This window comes from Ranitomeya variabilis, chromosome 1 (assembly GCF_051348905.1).
Source record: "Ranitomeya variabilis isolate aRanVar5 chromosome 1, aRanVar5.hap1, whole genome shotgun sequence".
NCBI lineage: Eukaryota > Metazoa > Chordata > Amphibia > Anura > Dendrobatidae > Ranitomeya > Ranitomeya variabilis.
The window spans coordinates 325,451,268-325,465,044 of NC_135232.1; the positions used below are offsets into that span (position 1 = coordinate 325,451,268).

The 13,777-nt window shown below is 48.0% G+C and overlaps 1 protein-coding gene across 1 annotated transcript in view; it reads right to left on the reverse strand.

The window, feature by feature from the left end:
- Nucleotides 1–5,125: 5,125 nt before the first annotated feature.
- Nucleotides 5,126–13,777, reverse strand: part of METTL3 (methyltransferase 3, N6-adenosine-methyltransferase complex catalytic subunit) — a 51,398-nt gene continuing 42,746 nt past the window's right edge. Inside the window, exons 10-11 of the mRNA XM_077298470.1 lie at nucleotides 8,629–8,741; nucleotides 5,126–5,407 (exon numbers count right to left, since the gene is read on the reverse strand). Of these exons, the coding sequence (XP_077154585.1) occupies nucleotides 5,296–5,407; nucleotides 8,629–8,741 (225 nt within the window). The 3' untranslated portion in view covers nucleotides 5,126–5,295. The remainder of the gene's footprint in view (nucleotides 5,408–8,628; nucleotides 8,742–13,777) is intronic.

Sequence of the window (13,777 nt, forward strand, 5' to 3'; positions counted from 1 at the left end):
TCCATTCATCTTTCCTTCAATTACATGACGTTTGGCAGTGCTCTATGCAGAAAAACAGCCCCACACCATGATGTTTCCACCTCAAAGCGTCACTGTTGGTATGGTGTTTTAACATGGTGTGTATTATGGCATCCAAAGAGTTCAATTTTGGGCTCATCTGACCAGACTATAATCTCCCAGGCTTGACTAAATGTTGTTGAGCAAACTTTAAAAGGAACCTGTCACCCCCAAAATGGAAGGTGAGCTAAGCCCACCGGCATCAGGGGCTTATCTACAGCATTCTGTAATGCTGTAGATAAGCCCCCGATGTATCCTGAAAGATGAGAAAAAGAGGTTATATTATACTCACCCAGGGGCGGTCCCGTCGCGGTCCAGGGCCTCTCATCTTCTAACGATGATGTCCTCTTCTTGTCCTCACACTGCGGCTCCGGCACAGGCGTACTTTGTCTGCCCTGTTGAGGGCAGAGCAAAGTACTGCAGTGCGCAAGCGCCGGGAATGGTTAGAGAGGCCCGGCGCCTGCGCACTGCAGTACTTTGCTCGCCCTCAACAGGGCAAAGTACGCCTGCGCCTGAGCCTGAAGACAAGAAGAGGACATCATCCTATGAAAATGGGAGGCCCCGGACCGGACCGAGACGCCCATCGGATCGGACCGCCCCCCCAGGTGAGTATAATCTAACCTCTTTTTCTCATCTTTCAGGATACATCGGGGGCTTATCTACAGCATTACAGAATGCTGTAGATAAGCCCCTGATGCCGGTGGGCTTAGCTCACATTACAGAATGCTGTAGATGGCCATGGAGGTAGAGTGCAATTAGTTACGGTTTTCTTTGAAACAATTGTACCTGCTGATTTCAGGTCTTATTGTGGCTCTCTGCAGGTGGTCCTTGGCTCTTGGACAACTCTTCTGATTATTTTTTGTGAAATGATGTTGTTTTCACTACCGGAGTATCGCACCAACAGTGCTCACTGGAACCTTCAGTAGTTTAGATATTCTTCTATCGATGCCATCAGTACATTTTGCAATAATAAGGTTGCAAAGGCATTGAGGCAGCTCACTGGTTTTACCCGTCATGAGATATCAGTTGAACCAACAGATATTATTTTTCACCAAGTGGCAGGATTGCTTTCTAATTACTGATACATTTTTAGCGGGTGTCATGACTTTCCATGGCTTTTTATCACTCTCTTGCTTCTTGTTCAATACCTTTTCACTGTGGAATTTCTCAATATTACACATAACTTAATTCATGGACATCTGTGTTTTGATTTCTTCCCCTGTGTGGACTGGATGGGTTGCTACAGACATTTGCTGAGATTTTCATGGCAATAACACCTTTAGAAATATATCTACTTAGATAATTGGAGACGTGTTCAATACTTATTGTGTTACAAACCTTGTTCTGAGTAGTCTATCATCTGTCAGACCATAACAGCAGTTGCGCATTGAATCCTTCTGACCAGAGCATACAATCAAGGCTGGCTGTCTTTTCACAAACGCATATATTTTGGTTATGTGCACTCCAAGATTTGGAACAGCATTCCCGATAGGCTGTGGAGTGCATAGATCGTGTATGTTGCCGGCACTGATCCTTTCTTTTGATCTTGTGAACAGTGCACCCAATGCTCCCACCACGATGGCTGCATTATTTACTAACTGAAAATGGAGCATCGGTTCTGACAGTAACACCAGCTCTGTGCTTCACAGGCTGTCAGCGCTGGCTGTAGTATCCATACTTTCAAAAAGGAGCAGCACTCATACTGTCTACGCGCTCCCTGATTGTGTAAGTAGAGCTGGTTGCAGGGATCCCAGGCATAAAGACTAATGTTCATATTCCTATTAGGACATGTTGTCAGCTCTCGAGCCACCTTAGGGAGCACAGAGATAATGTTATTGACGGCACTGACCCTCACTTTTGCTCTAGTGTATAATGCAGCCATGGTTTCTAATACGGTGAGGTACGTGACTATACATTACCTGTACTCTCAAGTTTGGTGGTAAAGTGTATACACGCTCACAATTGTGTCAGAAAAAGTGATGAGCGAGTGTAATCGTTGCTCGGGTTTTCCCGAGCACGCTCGGATGGACTCCGAGTATTTAAGACTGCTTGGAGATTTACTGTATTTTTCACTTTGTAAGACGCATGGGGGTGCGTCTTACAAAGCGGTTATACTGCTTACCGGTACCGTTGCAGGCATGGATGAGGGGATGTCCGCCGCCGCTGCCCAGGGGGATGCTTGCGTCTCCAGAGCTGCGGGGGGCTCTGCCGACATTTTGTGAAAGGCCAGAGCCCCCTCGGCAGTTCGTCCATGCTTTCCTGTGCGACGGACTTCGGAAAAATGGCCGCCTGGAGGCGGTGCATGCGCAGATAGAGTTCTCGCGAAATGAGATTTCAACGCTGAGATCTCATCTCTCGAGATCTCCAGCTGCGCATGCGCCACCTCCGGGTGGTCATTTTACCGAAGTCCGTCGCACAGGAAAGCATGGACGAACCACCGGGCGCTCTGGCCTTTCTCAAAATATCGGCAGAGCCCCCCCGCAGCACCGGAGATGGAAGCATCACCGGAGACACCCCCTGCAGCACAGAAGACCCCCACAGCACAAGACACCTGCACACCCCTCATCCCAGCCTGCCGCAACGCTCCACTCCTGCCTCCTCCAGCAGCGACCCTGGGACCCCCCTTCACCGCAGCCACCACCCCCCGGTAAGCAATAAGCCGCATCTACTATATAATTGCCTAAGGGTACTTCCGTCTTTCTGTCCTTCTGTCACGGTTATTCGTTCGCTGACTGGTCTCGGCAGCTGCCTGTCATGGCTGCCGCGACCAATCAGCGACGCGCACAGTCCAGAAAAAAATGGCCGCTCCTTACTCCCCGCACTCACTGCCCGGCGCCCGCAAACACCGCTCACACAGGGTTAATGCCGGTGGTAACGGACCGCGTTATGCCGCGGGTAACGCACTCCGTTACGCCGCTATTAACCCTGTGTGTCCCCAACTTTGTACTATTGACGCTGCCTATGCGGCATCAATAGTACAAAATGTAATGTTAAAAATAATAAATAAAAAAAAACCTGCTATACTCACCCTCTGTAGTCCACTGAGCCGCTCGCCATCTTCCGTTGCAGCTTGCGGTGGCAAAGATGGTATGGCAGCAGGACCTGCCATGACGTCACGGTCATGTGACCACGACGTCATCACAAGTCCTGCGCGGCAAGGACCTGACGTGACGTCACGGTCATGTGACCGTGACGTCATCACAGGACCTGCGCTCAGACCAACCCTGGGACCGGAAGCTGCCGTGGACTACAAGGGGCCCTCGGAAAGGTGAGTATATGTTTATTTTTTAACCTGTGACAAACGTGGCAGGGCAATATACTACGTGACTGGCTAATATACTACGTGGCTCTGTGCTCTATACTACTTCGCTGTGCAATATACTACGTGGCTCTGTGCTGTATACTACGTCACTGGGCAATATACTACGGCGCTGAGCAATATACTACGTCCCTGGGGAATATACTAAGTGCCTCTGTGCTGTATACTACGTCACTGAGCAATATACTACGTCACTGGGCAATATACTACGTGACTGGGCAATATACTACGTGACTGGGCAATATACTACGTCGCTGGGCAATATACTACGTGGCTGGGCAATATACTACGTGGCTGGGCAATATACTACGTGGCTGGGCAATATACTACGTGGCTGGGCAATATACTACGTGGCTGGGCAATATACTACGTGGCTGGGCAATATACTACGTGGCTGGGCAATATACTACGTGGCTGGGCAATATACTACGTGGCTGGGCAATATACTACGTGGCTGGGCAATATACTACGTGGCTGGGCAATATACTACGTGGCTGGGCAATATACTACGTGGCTGGGCAATATACTACGTGGCTGGGCAATATACTACGTGGCTGGGCAATATACTACGTGACTGGGCAATATACTACGTGACTGGGCAATATACTACGTGGACATGCATATTCTAGAATACCCGATGCGTTAGAATCGGGCCACCATCTAGTGGATTATAAGAAGCACCACCAATTTCTTAAAACAAAAAAAAAAAAAAAAGCTTGCTTCCTATTTTTTTCCTCAAAATTTGGGGAGCGTCTTATAATCCAGAGCGTCTTACAAAGCGAAAAATATGGAGTTTTCCTCTCAGCAGCTGGTTGATTGGCGACTGTTAGACAGTTTGATTACATGTGGGAATTTCCTAGCAACCCCCACATGTGCTCAGCCTGGCTAATAGCAGTAAATCATGCAGCTGCCGCTATGAAAACTAAATCTCCGAACACTAACAAATACTCGGAGGTAACCCGAGCATGCTCGGGAAAACCCCAGCAACGAGTACACTCGCTCATCACTAGTCAGGAATCATAGTAGTCAACAATAAATATGCTCTTCAGGTTGGCAGAAGCAGTTGCTACATTGTCCATAAAATCAGAAGGGAGCATCAGTACTGTCAATAACATGGTCTAACTCTCCAAGCCAGAGTATCAGGAGGGCGGACAACAGAGGTCCCAATAAGATGATCAACGACATTCTATTCTCAGCTCTCTTGACACCTTGGGGAGTGTATAGACATTGTTATTGCCAATGCCGATGCCATTTGATATTGTGGACAATTTAGCCAGATCCCCTGAGGAGCATATAGACCGTGTTGGGTTTATGATGTCACTGAAAAAGTTTCAGGATAGTGACAAAAAGTAAGGATCTCTGGGAAAAGAAGGAAGAACAGCCTAAAGAAAGTCACGTGATGCTGGGCGGTTGACCCGCCAATACATGTGCTCCAAGTGAAACGGTCACAAGTCTTCTGCTTACTGATGTACTATCTGAAATCGGCGCTTTTACAGGACAGCACAGAGAATGTTTTGTAGTTTATGTGGCTCCCATGTAGGCTGTGTTTTAGTTTATTCCGTTTTGTGGGACAATCGCTTTACCTAAATACGCAGTACATTTTTGTTAAAAAAAACGTATTGCAAAATGTATTATCTTTGCACAAACTATTGACTTGTGGAAAACATTAAATGGGAGGTTTCATAGTAGCGTAAAACAATGTTTTGTGGTGGTTGAGCGAGATGAAAATAAGTGTCTGAGCAGCCGGTGCGAGCTTGACGTCAGTGACTTCTGGTTTAATTTTGTGAATCCATTACCGAAGTGGAATGACATCATAAAAGCACTATTTACACTGAATCAAATACCAGGCGAGACGCCTGGAACCGTATAAAAAATAAACAGTTCTCATCCTTTGTTCTCTCCCAAGACAGCGGAGGCAGTCACATATTCTTTGGTTTTGAAATCACTCCATCTGGATACTGTTGCTTAAATCGAGCTACTACATCTGGATCTAACAAATGGATCCCGTCCAGCTGATTCCCTAAAGTGATCCTAAAGAAGAGAAAGCATTAAAATGCTGAATTGAAAGGGGTGAAGATTTTCTATATAATTGTTACACGCTCATCACATTTCACAAGACAAATGCTTCTTAATGCAAGAAAACCGCTCAATGGCTGGAGCCATACACAGTTTTGCTCTGATTATAGTAGTTTTACAAGTCCTTTTTGCTGTGATTAAATGAAATATATCATGTTCTATTCACCAAAACGAGAACGATTTATAAAAACTGGTGCAAAGGTAACAGAGCTGCTGCGCATAGCAGGCGTTCATTCTAAATACATTTTCTAAGGCCATTAGGAAAATGAAAGCAGCAATCTGGAGCTATGGGCACCGTGTGAAGGAAAGTAGCTGGGACTACATTTTATTGTGGAAAGACCACAAAAAGTTTCAGAACAAACACAAGTGCCCCTGAATTACAGAAGTCCAAGAACCTGAGCTGCAAGCTAAATAAGATTACAGCTGCATTGAGAATATGCCCATAAAATGCTAGCCAAAGACTGGGGGAGTGAAAGAAGAATGTGTAAAGCTGGTCTGAGTATGGACCATGATGTACGGACTCGCTGCAGGTTTCCTGAGCCAGACTCAGCCAATAGTATAGATCTATGAAAGATATATAATGTAGAATGTAAAATGGTATATACCTGGGTATATACAGGTACGCGCTGGATAATAGCGAGTAGGAGTGTCCTATGCGGTGAAATAAAGTAAACACCAAGAAGTGTAAGATAATGCGGTGTCTAGGTGAAAATCAATTGTCACGAATACACCCCTGATGAGCGCAAATGACATAAAAGGGAATTGCTAAGGAATACATACAGGTCTTCCTACCTCTAATGGTGAGTCTTTTGAGGATTAGAAAACTGTAGTATTGCTGCCGTTGTTCCAGATGAATCCAAGTGGAGAGGTAAAAAATCCAAACAAGTGGCTGCCCCGGCCGGTAGCAGCCACCATAAACTAACCTCCGGATGGGAGCGGGGATCCTGCAGAGCCGGCGCCGCGTGGAGTATAGGCGGTGAGTCCGGATGGTGCGCAGGACCTTCGTGACGTAATAGATCACGTGACCGCTACTAGAGCCCGAGAGTGAGTACGGAGTGCAGTGAGGATCTAACAACCAACGCGTTTCGGAGACGACTGTCTCCTTCCTCAGGGATGATCCCTGCTCCATACTGGTTGTCCTTATATAGCCTCTCCTAATGAACTAATTATTGAAAGCCAAACAGTTCCGTGCCGATATTCAGTCCTCTTGGAGTCATAGTATCCAAGATAAAGATCCATTTAGTCTCTATTCTAGACATAGCCTTGATGTAATTGCCCCCTCTCCAGTGTCGATGTACCGTAGCTATGCCTGATACTTTCATCTGTCGTGACAGTCCATCATGGTATTCTATGAAATGCTGGGAGAGTGGGTGACCCATAAATTTATTCTTGATGTTACGAATATGTTCACTGATCCTTATTCTTAGCGATCGTTTTGTCCTCCCCACATACAATTTTCCACAGGGGCACTCTATAGTGTATATTACCCCTGTGGTGGAGCATGTAATAAAATCTTCAATTTGAATTGTCCTGTCTCCTTTTTTAATATGCGTGCATTTCTGTATGGTGGTCTGTTTACAAATGTTACATTTGTGACATGGAAAAAATCCTTTTAACTTAGTGTGGAAAATAGAAGACTGTCAAAAAAGATTTTTTCTGAACCGTGGGGGCAATCATATTTCCCAGGTTTCGAGATTTTTTTATATACAAAGCGGGGCTGGTTAGTGATCTTATCTCCCAGTATTTTATCATTTTTTAAAATGTGCCAGTGTTTACTGACTATCTTACTAAGAATGTTTGAATTCGTGTTATACTTTGTAATGATGGGGATAGAATCCACAATTTCTTTAGATCTAGGGACTGGGTTGATAAGCTCCTGTCTGGATTTTACCAGGGCCGCTTCTTTCGATTTTTCTAACATTATTTCGTCATATCCTTTTTCCCAAAATTTTTTTTTTTTAATGTTTCCGCTTCCATTTCAAAATCCTGGGGCCTGGAGCAGTTCCGATGAATCCTAGTGAACTGACTCTTCGGAATATTGAGCAACCAGCTGGGAAGATGACAGCTATCTAAGGGGATGTAGCTGTTCATATCGGTTGGTTTAATGAAGGTGCGTGTTTGAATTTTAAAATCATCAATAAAAATCTTCAAATCTAAAAAATTAATTTCAGTGGTACTGGTGGTGGAGGTGAACTTTAAAAAATATAGATTTTTATTTATATCCTTTAAAAACTGATTAAGAGTATCCCAGCCACCAGACCAAATAAAAACAATATCATCTATGAAACGTCGCCAGAGGACCAGGTTAGCGCGCAGATGGACTCCAAGAGGACTGAATATCGGCACAGAACTGTTTGGCTTTCAATAATTAGTTCATTAGGAGAGGCTATATAAGGACAACCAGTATGGAGCAGGGATCATCACTGAGGAAGGAGACAGTCGTCTCCGAAACGCGTTGGTTGTTAGATCCTCACTGCACTCCGTACTCACTCTCGGGCTCTGGTAGCGGTCATGTGATCTATTACGTCACGAAGGTCCTGCGCACCATCCGGACTCACCGCCTATACTCCAAGCGGCGCCGGCTCTGCAGGATCCCCGCTCCCATCCGGAGGTTAGTTTATGGTGGCTGCTACCGGCCGGGGCAGCCACTTGTTTGGATTTTTTACCTCTCCACTTGGATTCATCTGGAACAACGGCAGCAATACTACAGTTTTCTAATCCTCAAAAGACTCACCATTAGAGGTAGGAAGACCTGTATGTATTCCTTAGCAATTCCCTTTTATGTCATTTGCGCTCATCAGGGGTGTATTCGTGACAATTGATTTTCACCTAGACACCGCATTATCTTACACTTCTTGGTGTTTAGTTTATTTCACCGCACAGGACACTCCTACTCGCTATTATCCAGCGTGTACCTGTATATACCCAGGTATATACCATTTTACATTCTATATTTATTTTTACAAACTGTTTGTGGAAGTTTGTTGGTATCACTGCAAGGATCTATAGCACAGTGACACTTTGCACCACCATATGTAGGTTAAAGATATATAATGTGCCTGTGCATTCGGGTTAGGAGATCTGCAGTCAGTCTACATCTGTAATTACACTGTGAAACACGGATATGGAAAACCAGACATAGTTGCTCCTTATTAATTAACAACCAAAACACTAACCAATTTGGTTGCACATTATGTGGACGTCCAAACAGCTCAATCTTTCGAGTTCCAGGAGAAAGACGTTCAATCATTCCATATATCTCATCAGGTTTGTGACTAGTAGATCGGACCTAGGTGAATGACCACACCGTTACTGTTGACATCAAAATTAATTTGATCACATCATTTAGAAGTAGAGAACAAGTACTGATTGATGATGCGCTGTGCGACCACTTATTATAGTTTCCCCTCCAACCAAGGAGACATTGATAGAGAGTCTTCTCTGGAGGCATTTCCTTTTTTTACTTTATGACACGGCCTAATCAGAAGATAGCTTGATTAAAAAAAATTTATTATATGTATATAAAATATAATATATATATATATATATATATATATATATATATATATATATATATATATATATATATATATATATTATATATAATATAACGCTGGGAGCGTCACTCTGTCCGAAGCCTCTATAGACTGCGCAAGCGCCGGCGCAGTCTGGACCGCACAGAGCGACGCTCCCAGGAGATCGCGGTATGCGTAAGCGCTGAACGCACACCGCGATCTCCACCGGACAAGCAGGGACGAGCCAGGAGGCGGAGGGTGAGTATACTTACCTGACCCGTTCCACCGACGCGCTTCCGGGCCGTGACTGTCCCCCTGCTCCCGGAATCGGCGCCTGCGCAGTCCGCGCTTTCCGGCGCCATTTTCTTGAAGACACATTGCAGTGTCTTCAAGAAAATGGCGCCGGAAAGCGCGGACTGCGCAGGCGCCGACTCCGGGAGCAGGACCAAGAAAATGGCCGCACCCAGCACAGCCGCCGCGCCCAGCACAGCCGCCCACAGCCGCCGCACCCAGCACAGCCGACCATAGCCGCCCACAGCCACGCACAGGCGCCCACAGCCACGCACAGCCGCCGCACCCAGCACAGCTGCCCACAGCCACGCACAGCCACCCATAGCCACGCACAGCCGCCGCACCCAGCACAGCCGACCACAGCCACGCACAGCCGCCGCACCCAGCACAGCCGCCGCACCCAGCACAGCCGACCACAGCCGCCGCACCCAGCACAGCCGCCCACAGCCACGCACAGCCGCCCACAGCCACGCACAGCCGCACCCAGCACAGCCGACCACAGCCACGCACAGCCGCCGCACCCAGCACAGCCGCCCACAGCCACGTACAGCCACCCATAGCCACGCACAGCCGCCGCACCCAGCACAGCCCACAGCCACCGCACCCAGCACAGCCACCCACAGCCGCCGCACCCAGCACAGCCGCCGCACCCAGCACAGCCATGCACAGCCGCCACAGCCACGCACAGCCGCCCACAGCCACGCACAGCCGCACCCAGCACAGCCGACCACAGCCGCCGCACCCAGCACAGCCGCCCACAGCCACGTACAGCCACCCATAGCCACGCACAGCCGCCGCACCCAGCACAGCCGACCACAGCCGCCGCACCCAGCACAGCCCACAGCCACGCACAGCCGCCGCACCCAGCACAGCCACCCACAGCCGCCGCACCCAGCACAGCCGCCGCACCCAGCACAGCCATGCACAGCCGCCACAGCCACGCACAGCCGCCTACAGCCACGCACAGCCTCCCACAGCCGCCCACAGCCACGGACAGCCGCCGCACCCAGCACAGCCGCCGCACCCAGCACAGCCGCCCACAGCCACGCACAGCCGCCGCACCCAGCACAGCCACGCACAGCCGCCCACAGCCACGCACAACTGCTGCACCCAGCACAGCCACCCACAGCCACCGCACCCAGCACAGCCGCCGCACCCAGCACATCCGCCGCACCCAGCACAGCCGCCGCACCCAGCACAGCCACGCACAGCCGCCACAGCCATGCACAGCCTCCGCACCCAGCACAGCCACGCACAGCCGCCTACAGCCATGGACAGCCGCCGCACCCAGCACAGCCACCGCACCCAGCACAGCCGCCGCACCCAGCACAGCCGCCCACAGCCACGCACAGCCGCCGCACCCAGCACAGCCTCCCACAGCCGCCTACAGCCACGCACAGCCGCTGCACCCAGCACAGCCGCTGCACCCAGCACAGCCACCGCACCCAGCACAGCCACCGCACCCAGCACAGCCGTCCACAGCTGCCGCACCCAGCACAGCCGCCCGCACCCAGCACAGCCACGTCACATACAGCCGCCCGCACTCAGCACAGCCACATACAGCCGCCCGCACTCAGCACAGCCGCCCGCACTCAGCACAGCCGCCCGCACTGATGGGGGCGCAGGATGGAGCAACACGTGATAGGATGGGGGCGCAGGATGGGAGCACATGACAGGATGGGGATGAGGATGGAGCAGCACATGACACGGTGGAGCAGCACATGACAGGATGGGGGCGCAGGATGGAGCAGCACATGACACGGTGGAGCAGCACATGACAGGATGGGGGCGCAGGATGGAGCAGCATATGACAGGATAGGAGCAGCACATACCAGGATGGAGACCATATTCCAATATAAATGCTCGCCACCCGGGCGTAGAACGGGTTCAATAGCTAGTATATATATATACATACATACACACACATATATACATATACAGTGCCTACAAGTAGTATTCAACCCCCTGCAGATTTAGCAGGTTTACACATTTGGAATTAACTTGGCATTGTGACATTTGGACTGTAGATCAGCCTGGAAGTGTGAAATGCACTGCAGCAAAAAAGAATGTTATTTCTTTGTTTATTTTTTTTTAACCCCTTCCTGTCATTGGACGTACTATTCCGTCCATGTGGGGTGGGCCCTACTTCCCAAGGACGGAATAGTACGTCCAGCACGATCGGCCGCGCTCACGGGGGGAGCGCGGCCGATCGCGGCCGGGTGACAGCTGACTATCGCAGCTGACATCCGGCACTATGTGCCAGGAGCGGTCACGGACCGCCCCCGGCACATTAACCCCCGGCACACCGCGATCAAACATGATCGCGGTGTACCGGCGGTATAGGGAAGCATCGCGCAGGGAGGGGGCTCCCTGCGGGCTTCCCTGAGACCCCCGGAGCAACGCGATGTGATCGCGTTGCTCCGAGGGTCTCCTACCTCCTTCCTCGCTGCAGGTCCCGGATCCAAGATGGCCGCGGCATCCGGGTCATGCAGGGAGGGTGGTGGCTTACCGAGTGCCTGCTCAGTGCAGGCGCTGGTAAACCTGCTTTGCTCTAAGTCACATCGGTGATCTGACAGAGTGCTGTGCACACTGTCAAATCACCGATCTGTAATGTTCCCCCCTGGGACAAAGTAAAAAAAAAAATCTACATGTGTAAAAAAAAAATAAAAAAAAAATTCCTAAATAAATAAATAAATAAAAAATATTATTCCCATAAATACATTTCTTTATCTAAATAAAAAAAATCAAACAATAAAAGTACACATATTTAGTATCGCCGCGTCCGTAACGACCCCACCTATAAAACTGTATCACTAGTTAACCCCTTCAGTGAACACCGTAAAAAAAAAAAAAAAAAAAAACGAGGCAAAAAACAACGCTTTATTCTCATACCGCCAAACAAAAAGTGGAATAACACGCGATCAAAAAGACGGATATAAATAACCATGGTACCACTGAAAACGTCATCTTGTCTCGCAAAAAACGAGCTGCCATACACCATCATCAGCAAAAAAATAAAAAAAGTTATAGTCCTCAGAATAAAGCGATGCCAAAATAATGATTTTTTCTATAAAATAGCTTTTATCGTATAAAAGCGCCAAAACATAAAAAAAGATATAAATGAGATATCGCTGTAATCGTACTGACCCGACGAATAAAACTGCATCATCAATTTTACCAAACGCGGAACGGTATAAACGCCTCCCCCAAAAGAAATTAATGAATAGCTGGTTTTTGGTCATTCTGCCTCACAAAAATCGGAATAAAAAGCGATCAAAAAATCTCCCGTGCCCGAACATGTTACCAATAAAAACGTCAACTCGTCCCGCAAAAAACAAGACCTTACATGACTCTGTGGACTCAAATATGGAAAAATTATAGCTCTCAAAATGTGGTAACGCAAAAAACATTTTTTGCAATAAAAAGCGTCTTTCAGTGTGTGACGGCTGCCAATCATAAAAATCCGCTAAATAACCTGCTATAAAAGTAAATCAAACCCCCCTTCATCACCCGCTTAGTTAGCGAAAAATAAAAAAAATTTAAAAAATGTATTTATTTCCATTTTCACGTTAGGGCTAGGGTTAGGGTTAGGGTTGGGGCTAGGGTTAAGGCTACATTTAGGGTTGGGGCTAAAGTTAGGGTTAGGGTTAAAGTTAGGGTTTGGATTACATTTACAGTAGGGATTAGGGTTGGGATTAGGGTTAGGGGTGTGTCTGGGTTAGAGGTGTGGTTAGGGTTACCATTGGGATTAGGGTTAGGGGTGTGTTTGGATTAGGGTTTCAGTTATAATTGGGGGGGTTTCCACTGTTTAGGCACATCAGGGGCTCTCCAAACGTGACATGGCGTCCGATTTCAATTCCAGCCAATTCTGCGTTGAAAAAGTAAAACAGTGCTCCTTCCCTTCCAAGCTCTCCTGTGTGCCCAAACAGGGGTTTACCCCAACATATGGGGTATCAGCGTACTCTGAACACATTGGAGAACAACTTTTGGGGTCCAATTTCTCCTGTTACCCTTGCGAAAATACAAAACTAGGGGCTAAAAAATAATTTTTGTGGAAAAAAAAATATTTTTTATTTGTATGGCTCTGCGTTATAAACTGTAGTGAAACACTTGGGGGTTCAAAGCTCTCACAAAACAACGAGATAAGTTCCTTGGGGGGTCTAGTTTCCAATATTGGGTCACTTGTGGGGGGTTTCTACTGTTCAGGTACATTAGGGGCTCTGCAAACGCAATGTGACGCCTGCAGACCAATCCATCTAAGTCTGCATTCCAAATGGCGCTCCATCCCTTCCCAGCCCTCCCATGCGCCCAAACGGTGGTTCCCCCCCACATATGGGATATCAGCGTACTCAGGACAAATTGGACAACAACTTTTGGGGTCCAATTTCTCCTGTTACCCTCGGGAAAATACAAAACTGGGGGCTAAAAAATAATTTTTGTGGGAAAATTTTTTTTTTTATTTTTACGGCTCTACATTATAAACTTCTGTGAAGCACTTCGTGGGTCAAAGTGCTCACCA